This window comes from Patella vulgata, chromosome 2 (assembly GCF_932274485.2).
Source record: "Patella vulgata chromosome 2, xgPatVulg1.2, whole genome shotgun sequence".
Classification (NCBI taxonomy): domain Eukaryota; kingdom Metazoa; phylum Mollusca; class Gastropoda; family Patellidae; genus Patella; species Patella vulgata.
Window position 1 is genome coordinate 48,178,599 of NC_065880.2, and position 15,053 is coordinate 48,193,651.

The window sequence follows — 15,053 nt, forward strand, 5'->3', positions numbered from 1 at the left end:
GTCTCGATTATCCATTTCATGATTTAATCATGAATGAAAATGAAAGTTGAGAAGCAAATTAGATCCTAATCCAGTAAATATCGCAGGCTAGCGATGGCATCGAGAGTGGATTACGGTCTAGATATGTTAATTAATGTCTAATTAATAATTTAGACGGCATTTGAGACCTACAGAAAGACCGGCAATAGGCAGATTTAGCTCTTGCATAATATATGCTTATTACTTAGATTTACACTATTTCAAAATGGTGGGGGGGCAGTGGTTTAGTGGTGTAATACATGTGCTTCAAATTAAAAGGTCTGTCATTTAGTCAAGTGGTGTGATTTTGATTCCAAGTTTGTATGTGACAAGGACTAGGGTCGCCTGTCCAACCTTGTGGGTTTTCTCCAACTGGTAAAGAACCCCTACACAAAAGCGAATGATTGAAATAAAATTGTACCAAATTGGACATTAAATCCCATTTCTTTCTCTATTTCAACATAAACTGGCTAAATCCATCAAATTTGATATTTAATGATACTCCTACTTTAGAAGTCAGTACATTTCAGTCACTAATTAGATTCATTATTAATACAGCCATTTTTAAATGTACTATTAATTTTAAAAAATGTTTATTACAAAACTGTCAAATTCTTTGTAAATTAAACTAATTTAAATCCACTTTCTAATACATAGCCTTTAAATAGATTGATTAAAAGTAGTGAGACATTCTGCCATCTCCACTCAAACACACTCTCAACATTAATTCTAGTTCAAGTAGACACAAAAAAACATCTAGATTTAATAGTAACCCTTCAAAAATATCTTTCTGACAAGAGAATCTGTTGGGGTAGGACTTGATATCATAAAATGCCTAATTAAAAAGAATCGGTTGTATTAATTGTGACAGTAGTAATTATTGTATTAAGTACACTTCAAACTGTGTAGCTATAGTCTATTTAAATTGGATGGCCATGTGCCACGTGACTGCCTTACACACCTTATACCAAACTTCAATTAAATCATTTAATAAAGACCAATCTGGCGTTACGCAGCCCCATTTACTAAATTGGACTAAAAACCTATTCATTTCAACTTTCTGATCCCCTATATTTTTATAGTCCACAGGGTAACTTTGTTACTTATTGTCTTCAGGACAAAATCAATCAGCGTGCAGACGTTCTCGTCCATCTGCTAGCACAAAAAAAACACAAAAGGTTGTCACAGCTTAGAATGTATAATCACATCATATTGAATACAAAAACTACTGTCGAGTGGTAATATTTATATTTAACACTAGACAAGAGTTAATACTGCATTACAATAACACAAGAGGTCGCGTGGATCCCTTTTGTGTCCCCAAAAAATAGATCAAAGGAACTGAATCTGTTTGTATGAAAAGAAGGACGCGCTAACGCTAACAAAGTATCTTACACCTTCTTTCAGGTATATCTTGTGTTTCACTATTGACCATTAACAACTGCACTGATGTGACCATGATGCGACTATAACTGTACCTGCATTTTAATTCTACATCCATCACAACAGGTGTTATTGACCAATTTATTGGATTTTTCTATTATTATTAAACATAAAAATATTTTGCTAGGATAAACATATGGTAGGATTTTTTTATTCTTCATCAATTATTTCTTCTTCGGGTTTTTTTTTATAGCATTTACAATCTGCTCAGAACTTAAATGATAATTGCGAAAATTGCAGTATTGAGAACGAAATTGCAGACACTTTAATGTCATGTCTATTTTCCACATCAACTGGCCATATCACTTCATTTTTTTTTCAATTGACAATGGAATACAAATAACGGTCTTTAATAGTATAACACATAGCGTATTAATATATCAATCTCACAACTCAATTTTTAATGGTAATAAGTAAATTAAGTTAGCATCGTAAAACCGTAATTATCTACTTGGTATACTGTTGAGTAAATTTATTAACTGCAGAATAATAATGCTTTTTAATTACAGTTATTTTAAACCAAAAGTAGAGATGCTAAAAACTCTTACTGTTAAATGTAGAAAACAATAGATTTTTAAACGTTAGATAAACAGTAACTAAAAAAATGCATATGAAAGAAACTGTGATAGATAAAAAGTTCAATCACTGTTTCTATTTTTCAATTTTGGGGGGTGGGGGATACTGTGTGTGGGCTGTAGATCTATGAAATTCATGGATTGGGGGTTTCCTTGGTACTTCGATTTCCACATTATTGAAATAAAAATATGCCATATTGGTCCTGAATTGACCTGGTTTGTGTCAAGTTGAGGTTAAATCCCAGTTCCCTCTCTCAAACCGATAAATTTTCATTTAAAAAATGATTGTATAGGCCTTTAAACGTATCAAAATAAGAAATGCCTTGGAGCATTTAATAACTTTGAAGTGTAAAAAAAAAGTAGGCAATGTTATTGAAGAATGCCAACCAGTAGTATAATGTTTATATAAGTAAATAGCAGATGGTAGCATTTTGTATACCACTGGGTACTTTGTATGATCGAGATTGGTAGTTACAGGTAAAAGCTTCAGATTCCACGTCTGATTTATTTAAACGTTGGGAAAAGATCTCTGATCTGCTAGACAATTACAAATAAACATATCTCAGACCTAATGGCTGATCTATCACATAAAATTTTGTTAATAATGTTAATTAAATATATTTACATCCAGAACAGATCCTAAATCACCTATTTATGTGAAAAGTTGAGCACTTAGATTTAAAAGAATTTCTGGTCACATATATACCTGGACAATAACACTCTTGCTGGCTTGAAAGCTCCAGAAAATAAATAATATCTCTGTCTAAGTACTAGATGTTTAAGTGTCCTACCTGTTGTGTAAATTATCCATTACATCCTATTTTACTTGTCCAGAGGATTCGAAAATATTTTTAAATCGAAGTTTCATTTGAAAAGGTTTACGTTAGACGTTTCAAACCATTATGTTGAATTTTTCAAAATTTTTAAAAAAGGTGTGTTAAGATGAAATTTGTATCATCAATTAATTGAAATATTCTAAAATAGTACAATTTGTTGACCAGAATAAAGATTGGGACATATTATTCAGTTACAACAAGAGTGGTATTGGGCTTTTCAGGTTGTACAGTTCTGTATAGAGTATGGTATACTTTAAGTAAAAGAAAGAGAACAACCAATATTAGATCATTCACTGTGTTCAAAACATCAAAACTATGGACGTTTTGGTATTGATGATGAACTGTGGGGACTTGTGTCATCTCAAAGAAGGAATAAAAAGCGTCTTAACACCACTCATCATGACAGTTCGTTATTTCAATACCGTTAATACACTTTTGTCCAGGGTGCCTCCCTATTGAGATTGCACCAGAGAGCCAAGGGAACCCTCACAACCCTTTTCCTGTCATATGCAATTATGGTATTGAAACACAGGTTAATAGGTGAAAGAACAAGACCCACAACTTTAAATACTTCAGACATCTACTAGCAAACCAGCTACCCCCCCCCCCCATACTTATCTCAAAATAACTAAATTACTAAAATCAAGAAGTTGAACCAATATTACATTCTCAACATGTAAATAAACTGATATATTTTGAAAAATAGTCTCAGTCTACATTTAATATATTACAGCAATCAACCGAAGGTAAAAGGTAGAATTATTAATGGTATGATTGATGCCAGGAAACAGGATATGTCTTCCACAATTTATCTTTTACTAGGGTTTATCTTATTAAATGATGATGCCAGTTATTTTGGGAAGGCCTGTACACGATAAATTCTAAACCTTGATTAAAGATCACATCATTTATCAAAAATCTTATCATACATACAGCTACCATTAATATATTTCTTCAACTGAAAAAACACAAGATGGAAGTGCAAATCTATACTGTTAATTAGTGCCTATTTACAAGATGGTCGCATGGTCAATAGGGCACCATCCTGATAATGATCTACAGGATATGGTCAAGGATAGGCCTGCCAGATAGAACATAAAATATGTGTTTAAAGTAGAGGCACATCTGTTAAATGAATCTAATAAATAATACGACTTTCATTAATTGAGTGCTATCATGAATAATTGTTTAATGCTGCTTAGAAATGAAGCTTTCTACTTCTAGATCTGATTATCGGTAGCATTATAAGTTACACTTGAAGCAGGTACACTTGTCAATGTGATGTAGATCTAATATGAATGTTATTGATCAATTCACATCAAGCTGAATTCAAGCATGCAACCTGATAAAGAATTTAAAAAATACTTTATCAGGTCTATCTTCCTCCAACATCTTGCTTTTATTTTCATTTTAGCTTTAAATATATGGCTGTGTAATTGTCAAAAAATTTTTTTGAGACAAATGTTCGAAGGAACAGTTCAGGATACAATTTATGATCTATAGTGTCAAAAGTATTTCAACAATCTTAATCAATTAGAAAAATAAGATCAACCAATTTATCAAATTTCTGGTGCTGTGCAATTTCCGAGCCCTTATGATGATTTAAAAAAACAAAAACCAAACACAATACAACTGAACTAAACAGTTCTGGTATCTTATTTGTGGTTACCAACTTTTTGTTAGTATTGGGACCATATGAAAACTTTGTAACAAAAAGCTTAAAATATTTCATTCACTTTTCAAACAATTTATCAAGTTCTCAAAATGTCAAGTTCTTGTTAGTATCAGTTGTCATTCATTAGAAAAATAAATATTTTGTAACTGAAGTGAAGTATCTGACAGTTTGAAGGACTCAGTGATAGACTTCTAGAGAATTTAACAACCTGAGGCCATTTGGAGAAATTCTTTTTGATAAATCCATCTGTAACATTGAATTAGATATGATATAAGAAACATCATGTATATCTGATTACAATATTTTACATATGTCTCCAGCTGGAAACTAACAATTTTTTTCATATATCAAATACTGCTTTATATAGTTTATCAATGAATTGAATGTAGATCATCCATTTATCTACATGTTCAATGCAATGGTATAATTTTGTGATTTTCAATGCAATTTTATCACCTAATCATGCCCGATAATGTGGTTGGGGGTAGTGCTTGCACGATATATTGGTGAATCACAATTCACCTTCTTACGATTCACATATTAAATCGCAAGACGCTGAATCGATTTTCAATAATTCTTTTTTATGTTTTTTTTTTGTTTCAGTAAGTAACCTGTCACTCTTAATTATCCATGTCACACATTATCCAAACACTCTTAAATTGTTTTGGTTCTTACTTTGATATGCATCAATATCGTGATATAAAACAGTTTTATTTCTACGACATCGACAGGACTAAACATTTTCTTGGTAAATACTGACTGGGTTATTAATCGTGATACAAATCATATTGTAGCACCTGAATCGCAGTATGTATTGTATTGTGACTGCAGTGACAATACCCATCACTTGTTGGGGGTAGGGCTTTGGGTGAGTAAAGCTCAAATTGTTACATAAAAGGAAGCTCAAATTGTTACATAAAAGGAAGCTCAAATTGTTACATAAAAGGAATTAGAATTCAAATTGTTACATGAAGGAATTAAGGTAGTCAGTTTATATTTATTTTATGTTTATCTACATTTTAGCCTGCTGCTGTTGTAAAAAATACAAAAATAGTCATATTATGATGATAAGATTTTCTTGAAGTGGTTTGAATATATACCATTCCAAGACCCAAAAAGGAGGATGAAACAGTGTTCAAAGGAGAACACGATAATTTGAAGGATTATGAAGGAGTTTCTACTGACTTCAATATACGTCCCTGTGTTTCTTTTATTTATCTACTACAGCAATATATGTATTTATTATTTATATGCAACCCTTATTACATGTATCATTATCATTATGACTATTTGTAGCATTATCTAAAGTTATTAGGGGAACGAAAAAATGCCTTTGGCCATTTTTATTTGTACAACTCCTGCACCACTTCCACTCAGTTCTTGTTAATCTGAACCAATTTAAATGATTTCATCAAAGTTAATTGAAAATATAAAAAAAATGATTTTGTAATTTATCTGATGGTCATGAAAATGCAAACTTGCCAAACCACTGAGTGGAATGATGTAAATCAGCTTATATTTTAGTTTTTATTTTGTACTTGTTTCAACTTGTTTACATGATTATAAGCTTTCTTCAAAATGTCAAAGTTTTTCCTTAATTCTGTTCTTGATTTAATATTCTGTACCAAATATGTCCCAAGCTTCATTTCATTTTGTTGCAATAACTAGATAGAGTCGCATAAAGTACTCCCTCTATGGGAGAAAAGCTAGTGATGAAATTAAAAAATTGGATCCAACAATATTACATCAAAAATTTGTAAGTACATCAAGGAAACATATTTGAAGTAATTCATTGCAAATAATACTGGTAACATCCTTACACAGAACTTTATTTCTTATTTCTTCTTTTAATTGAAAGCATATCAGTTGCATTGGAACATGGACATGTATTGATAATTTTCAGTCTTTCTCAAAGTAGTGCTTAATTCAATGTGCTTAATTTGGATCACTTCCTCTGTAGAAAGCAGATGACATTGATCTCCTATAGAAGCCATTACCATCACAGACACCTGTATTGATATATACTGATCATAAACGATTTTTGGGTCCATGATAAGTTTTAATCATTCAGCTTTCTAATTTCTATTTGTCTAATCTACGGGCTATTCTGTGATAATTGCAGGCAAAAACCATCAAAGTTGTTTTAACGTAATATTACGTTGCTTTGTGCAAACACTTTATTGGCAGGATGATTGCTGTAATTCATCATTTTTTCATCTCCATATACGCCTGAAGCTGAAGTTAAAGTACATTAATTCTTTAGATTTCAAATCTCCATTCAATATCATATGTGATATACATACAGGCAATGGAACAAATTGATCTATGGTAGATTAAATAAATATTTTGTCCAATGTACCATTTATGTAGAATCCCTGTGGAATTAATGATACGTGAGTATACGCATGCTGCAGCAGAAAATGGTTTTAAATTAACTCTCCCTTTATATAACAAACATTAAAACGCCCACTTAATGCATATCTAGGGTAATATTGAGCTGTAACCAAACTGTCGTAAAAATTGTCTGAATGAATAAATTGAGATATATATGTATAGCATATTATTAGATATATTCATACCAATAAAATTCATGATTTTAATATCTATTTTGTCTAGACTTAATAAACTCTGGTGTTTGTGTTGTTATGGATTTTATCGCACCACATAAGGTTTCTGGTATTATTGAACCCTGGTTTAAAATAGTAGCCAAGTTCAGTTGAATTTAAAAAATAACTTTTTTAAAACTAGCAGTGCAATTCAACAAATCAATGTGTAAGATTATATATGAACTCTGGAGATCTTCACAAGTTGATAACAAAAAAAAAACCAAAACGGACCGATGGAGGGCCAAACAGATGAATGAAAAAGTTATAATTGTGGGTTTGCTGAGATTTTATTCGAAATTTGTATCAAGGCAGTTCAAATTAGATTACATGCAAAATGTGCAACATATCTGCAAATCCACTGCTGAGATATAGTTGTTTGATGCATTATGAGTTGCTGAGATATAGAAATGAAATGAAATGAAATGGGGTTTAACGTTGAGATATAGATGTTTAAAAATAATTTACCAGTTGCTCAGATATAGAGTTATTATGAATAATAAGATATTATCCCAAATTAATTACATTTATTTGTTGGTAGAATATTCTAATACGTCATTTAACTGTGAGAATGTTCTCTTAAGTTGAAATTGAGAAATACATTAATAAACTAAAAATACATGTGACAATTATTATATATTTTTGCACTTAGGATACTGGCACTCTGTGGATTGACCTTAAATACCAATTACCACTCAGCACACCTATAATCTATCTTTGACTTTGATTCATTAAATGATTTAAGGAAATTAACTGTGCTCAGTTGGAAAAAAAGTATAAAAGGGCCTCCTGGGTGTTTATTTACCACGCTTCATCAATTCACGAAACCAGTTGTTGAAACCAGTCGTTCCACATTAAAACAAAGATTACAGGCAAACAGGCAAAACTCCCAGTAAATATCCTTTCATCCACTCACTCTATGCTAATTCTTTCCTGTGTGGTTATTAATATCTATTCAACTAAAATAATAACAATCTTTACTTCATTATTCATTTATATAAAACATCAGCTTAACATCTGCTCTCTTGGTTATAAAATAAAATGTTGTAAAAAAAATCTGCAATGATAAAATAATGATGTTGTTAAGCTATTCAAGTACAATAACTGAGAAGTGGTCGCAAATCTTCTAGAAATATTAACTATTACTCTGTGGTTTGGATTTGGTAGATGGTAAGTTTGGGTTCATGACTACCAGCTACCAGAACCCATGGCTTGATATAGACATAAGGAGGCTGTGGCATTTCAGGTTCTGTGTTCCCTTAGCATAGATTTTAATTTTCCTGACAAATAAAAAAAGTGAACTAAAATGAATGATAAGCCCACAATTTGTTTGAAAAGATATGTTTGTGTCCACAGAGAACATATTATTATTTTTTCAGCTTTAGTGACTAGGAATATCTTTGACTATGTTTTACAGTTTGTAATATAGGCCAAATAAGGTATGACACTACCACACACACTTGGGACCCTTCTGGCAATTATATATATGCATGGCAATTGCCCCCTTTGCAACCTTTATAAATCCAGCCCTACTAAAAGATTCATCTTTCCAATTGCAGAAAGAGTAAGAATATTCTTCAAAATTCTCAACCCTAAGCGAAAATGAAAAAGACTCAAAATGTTGGTTGCCAAGAACTTATTGAGTTGATTAACATAATAAATATATCTCTCTTGATTAAACAAACTTGGAAGCTTACTATGTTAGTCGGACAGATGGAGATCTATTTTAAGCAAGAATCGTGTAAAAAGCTATCAGTGTAGAATTTACCCGAACAGACATAGCGGAAAGTAACGTTTTCCATAGAAACTACACTTAAATGGCTAGGCTGAAGCCAATTGATTAATCTCATGGGGATCCATAAGAATTTAAGACATTTATTTTTTATCATCACCAAACCTCCAATCTTTTATTAAGTGTGATCAGCACAGTCAGTCGCTATCCATTTGGCCAATCTCCAGAATCAATATTTGTAAATTTATCAATCAGAACCCATGTTACAAGAAACGATCATAAGTGATACAGAATTATTTAGTCAGATATGGTAATACTTGGCAGACAATTGAATTCTTGAGCTAGTTTTGGTTTCTTGTATATTTTCTTTGTATACAGCTTTTATATTCAGACCTTATGCGTTGAGAGCACCATTGTTTAAAAAGCTAGTTTTCTTTGGCAAGATTTCCACCCTTCCTATAATTATGATTTATTACATGGCGATGAAACAACCTATTAAATCTATTAGACATCCCTCTTAAAGAGTTCACACTTTTTCTTGGTTATTGGTAAACAATGGTAGCTAACAGGTACACATGCTTAATATTCCTGACAAAATAAAGATACCGGAATATAATAAAACACACACTTGCTGATTAGTACATGCTGTTTTTGCTGCAAGGTACATATAATCATTGTAACTTTGCCAGAATCTAAGTTTATATTAAACTCTTTATCTTCAGACTAAATGATGGTTGTATATATATAGGCAACTCAATATTTTGCTAAAATTCGATATAAAGTCTTTAATTTAGATTAAAAATTATCAGTTAAAAAATTGTACTTGACCTCTGTATAGTAGCCATTTGAGCTATAAAACACAGTCAATGTACTGTAGGCTTTTAATATCATAGCAAGAATGTCGCACATTCACTTTCTTTTAGTGAAATGATGCATCTGAATCAGGTAATAAAAGAGTTTTATTGGAGACAGGTAATTTGACATACATTATAAATTTAAACTACCGGTAAAATGCTTGTCAGTAATATTAGAGGCAAAATCAATTCTTTATAGATTTATGCTCTATTATTGCAAGGGTGCCTCCAAAATACTCACTGAAATTAAAGGTGCCGCCCCAGATATATTTGAATATTCAAAACTGGTGTGCAGACTCTGAGGAAGATTATCCTAGGCCTGTGCCATTATCTGAAGCTCTGAAATTTACAAAGAAATATGTTTCAGTATATAGACAATAGGTCCTCAGTACATTAATAACCATGTCTACTGTCTACATGTATATACTTGCCGAAATTTGGAACTGCCTTTTTTAATGTTGGATAAAATAATATGATACATTAATACATGCAATACATAAAATGCATGTAATATGTGGCATATAGGCATACTCTGAAAAGTTATAAATTTGGACAGCCGATTCTGTTGGTCTTAAACAAACATCTCTATATTATACTGACTTAAAGTTCACAGGAAAAGCTTCATAAATTTTTATACGCCCACATTGAAATGTGGTCAAATATTGTCGTAACCCCCGTCCGTCTAGAGGCTAAAGTTAATATCTGATTGACTTTAAATTTATAGACAGTGTTTAAGGTCATGCGACGAAGAAGCCTATTGATTTTCAGCGATTTCCGATAATTACTGCCAGAGTTATGGCCCTTGATCACTTCAAAAAATCTTGTGGACGCTCTAGAGGCTAAAGTGAATATCCGATTTACTTTAAATTTATACACAGTGTTTAAGGTCATGAGACGAAGAAGCCTATTGATTTTCAGCGATTTCCGATAATTACTGCCATAGTTATGGCCCTTGATCACTTCAAAAAATCTTGTGGACGCTCTAGAGGCTAAAGTTAATATCCGATTTACTTTAAATTTATACACAGTGTTTAAGGTCATGAGACGAAGAAGCCTATTGATTTTCAGCGATTTCAGATAATTACTGCCAGAGTTATGGTCCTTGATCACTTTCAAAAATCTTGTGGACGTTCTAGAAGCCAAAGTTAATATCCGATTGGCTTTAAATTTATACACAGTGTTTAATGTCATGAGACGAAGAAGCCTATTGATTTTCAGCGATTTCCGATAATTACTGCCAGAGTTATGGCCCTTGATTCCTTTGAAAAATCTTGTGGACGCTCTATAGGCTAAAGTTAATATCCGATTGACTTTAAATTTATACACAGTGTTTAATGTCATGAAACGAAGAAACCTATTGATTATCGGCGATTTCTGATAAGTACTGCCAGAGTTATGGCCCTTGATCACTTTGAAAAATCTTGTGGACGCTCTAGAGGCTAAAGTTAATATCTGATTGACTTTAAATTTATACACGGTGTTTAATGTCATGAGGTGAAGAAGCCTAATGATTTTCAGCAATTTCTGATAAGTACTGCCAGAGTTATGGCCCTTGATCACTTTGAAAAATCTTGTGGACTCACTAGAGGTCAAAGTTAATATCAGATTGACTTTAAATTTATACACAATGTTTAAGGTCATGAGACGAAAAGCCTATTGATTTACAGCGATTTTCGTTAATTACTGCCAGTGTTATTGCCCTTGATCACTTTGAAAAATCTTGTGGACGCTCTAGAGGCTAAAGTTAATATTTCCAATTGACTTTAAATTTATGCACAGTGTTTAAGGTCATAAGACGAAGAAGCCTATTGATTTTCAGCGATTTTCGATAATTACTGCCAGAGTTATGGCCCTTGATCACTTCAAAAAATCTTGTAAATGCTCTAGAGGCTACAGTTAATATCCGATTGACTTTAAATTTATACACAGTGTTTGAGGTCATGAGACGGAGAATCATATTGCTTTTCACCGATTTCCGATAATTACTGCCCAAGTTATGGCCCTTGATAACTTTGAAAAATCTTGTGACGCTCTAGAGGCTAAAGTTATCATCCGATTGACTTCAGATTGATACACAGAGTTTAAGGTCTTGAGACGAACAAGTATATTGATTTTCAATTAATTTTTATGACTTGAACAACTAAATCCATGATGTTAAAAGTTTTGTATACTAAACATTAGCATAGGGCAGAACTTTATAAAAACCAAACAAATTCTAATGGTTTTCTGATAATTACTTAATTAGTTGTTACTCTTAATCAGATTTTAATGTATTATAAATGTTTAATTACCGAAAAAAGTAAACATCTCTTGTTGACTCCCCGGACGATTTAGCTGCTGTGGGCGTATGTTTCGTTGCCTGGCAACCTATCTTTTAAATAATGCAAGTAATTATGTCAACATATCCTTTCTACAAGTATAACACAACCCGAATATCAATGGTTAGCATGTGCGCACTGAATCATAAGGTCTGTCATTGAGTCAACTGTCGTGGTTTCGAATTCCCGGTTGTATGTGACGAGGAGTAGGGTTGCCTGTCCAACCTCGTTGGTTTTCTACGGGTCCTCCAGTTTCCTCCTATTGCTAAAGACCCCTACGCGCAAGCGAATTATTGAATTAAAATTGAAACAAGTCTTAGTCTCTCTATTTGTAGCTGACCAACACAAAGTGGTATAATTAATGATATATTTGACAGAACTTTCTTTAAAAGCAGGTTGTGTATCATAGAAAAGTGTCTGAACTTGAAATACAAGGCAACTCTTTTACATGTATAAAGCTTTCATTTACAATTGATCGGTTTTCTTGAACATTGCAAAAAAAGATGGCACATCTTTAACAACATTTAAAAAGCTTTTTTATTTTTAATTATCTGTACTTTAAATGTACAGTACATGTGTAAATACCATATTTTCATATAACCTTCACTCAATAATGATAAGTTTTGTTAGTCATTACAAAAAAGCCTGGACTTGATGCCTTTAAATTTGGTAAAACAAAATGAAGGGGTATCCATTCAATTAAACTTGATGTGTTGATTTATTTTGCTAAATGGATATCTGACTAATTAAAAAATTTAAGATTGGATAGAGACAATATTGGGATGTATCTAATATTGTGTTCGGGCATTCGCACTCTACACCTTAAGCCAAAAAATGAAGCTTATATTTGTTAACTTTCACATAATCTTTCGAAAAAAAAACCCCAATTGAATGCTTATTTTTACCTAAATCCAAGCTAGCTCCTTTACCCATCTACCTTTCTGTACTTAAACATTTAACGTTTTCATAACGTATATGTCTCAATTTCATCTATTATTATTACCAGTTTTCTTGATTCAGTGACTCATGGTTACCATATTTTCACATATAGTAAAGAAATAAATTTATTATAATAAATAGAACACAGAGATTTGGGGGATTTTCTTTTAAAGAAATAAACGTAAAGACACATGGTGGTCTGCATTCGAGTGCCGAAAATAGCCACTGAAAACACGATAAATGTATTCTAGGTTAAACCTGAAACCAGGGAAGGTTACGCTATCTCACAACCTGTACATCTGTATTTGATATACTGTGGTGGAAGTCATTTTGCATATTTCTTACACAATGTCTGCTAATTTAATGATTCCAAGGCCAATAATTGGCTTAAATCGTATCCAAACCTTTATTTACTATGTAAGCTACATAATACAGACAAGTGGGAGTATGGTAACTAGTATCTATAATGTACAGCAACTAATGGAATACATAAAAGAAACAGATTACAGTGGTTCTAGTTTAATGTAGAGTCGACTTGCATGTTCTTGTCGATTAGGAATAATAATGGTTGATATTTTCTCTTTGGAATACCTACAGTTCTTTCTATTTCTGACAAGACTATTTGTTCTTAAATAAAGTTTGTCTGGAGAATGTCTTGTAGAAACACCTTCATAGCACGCATATTATTTATAATAATTTTTCCTTTGGGAGGGAAAATCAGAATATTTTTTTCTGTTGTGCTTCAATCTCTATGAGCTATACAAAATTTTATGTTAGATTTAGACAAAATAATAGTTCAAAAATAAATCTAACATGAATAATGTGAAAATTGTTTGAAGCTAAGTCTCGCTCCTCCATTTTTAGCTTAAATCAAAATATGGCTGAACTGTTCTAATCTATTTAATATCGGAGAAATCCGATGCCATCGAGAGTTGATTATGGTCTGGATAAGTTAATTAATGTCTAATTAATGATTTAGAACACATTTCAGGCCTAAAGAAAGACCTGAAATAGTTGGATTTAGCTCTTGCATAATGTATGTTTAAAATGTGAAGAAATAGACCAGTTATCTTGTCTGATAGGTTGAAATCCAAAAATATTGAGTCATTCAGATAAATGCACTAAGTTTGCATAACAGGGTTACATACCTCATTTTAAAAATGTTATTATTCTCATGGGCGTGGATTTAGGAGGGGATGGGGGGGACGGGTCCCCCCCTTGGAATCGGAAGGGGGGGATGAATAGGTCTCTGTGATTTTGATCGCCAGGACAGATTTTCAGGTTTATATCCACATGAATGTCCCGTTGTGAAGGCTATCTAACCACTGCCTTGGGTCTCGCCACAGTAATTCATCTTCACGATATCTCCCTCCTTAATTGTAGGTACTCAGTTTTACCATATCATCATCATATTACCCCTAGTTACAGCTTTCATCGAAATAACACTGGTAAACTGTTCGGAATTATTATTTTGGTTTGGTAATGATAGGTTCCAGGGTTCGTCCGCGCCCCCCCCCCCCAAAGTTATGACAAATCCACGCCCTTGATTGTTCAATTATATTAGTGATTTGATAATCCCAACTATAACTTTCTACCATTATGACTTGAGCAAGTAAGATAGGTACTTATGTTATAAGGCATGAAATCTTGGAACATGTCACCAACCCCAATACATTAATCATATTTTATCAATTATATTTTTCAGGTGGTGCCGATGCCAGACAAAATATTTATGCAAGTGCATGTAACAATGACTACTTAAATTTACAGTGTCCAAAGAATCAACGAATAGCAATTAAACGGCTGTTTCATGGAGTAAATACTGCCAAGAGATGTAAAAACAGAAAGTTGGGAGATTGTTGTCGTGCAACTCAAAATGACTGTAGAGAAATTGATGAAAGTTTATATCCTAAAATGAATCAACGTTGTTCTGGACGTGACAAGTGTAGTGTTATTGTTGAGAGTATTCCTATTCGATCTGCAGCTTGTCACACAGACAGAGATTATACAGATTATATGACAGTAATATATGACTGTGTTCCAAGTAAGCATTATAATGA

General features: G+C 32.4%; 1 protein-coding gene across 2 annotated transcripts in view; it reads left to right on the plus strand.

The window, feature by feature from the left end:
- Positions 1-15,053, plus strand: part of LOC126812345 (uncharacterized) — a 60,425-nt gene that overhangs the window by 38,053 nt on the left and 7,319 nt on the right. For both annotated transcript variants that reach the window (XM_050538707.1, XM_050538706.1), the window contains one exon: positions 14,699-15,037. In XM_050538707.1, coding sequence (XP_050394664.1) covers positions 14,699-15,037 — 339 coding nt within the window. The remainder of the gene's footprint in view (positions 1-14,698; positions 15,038-15,053) is intronic.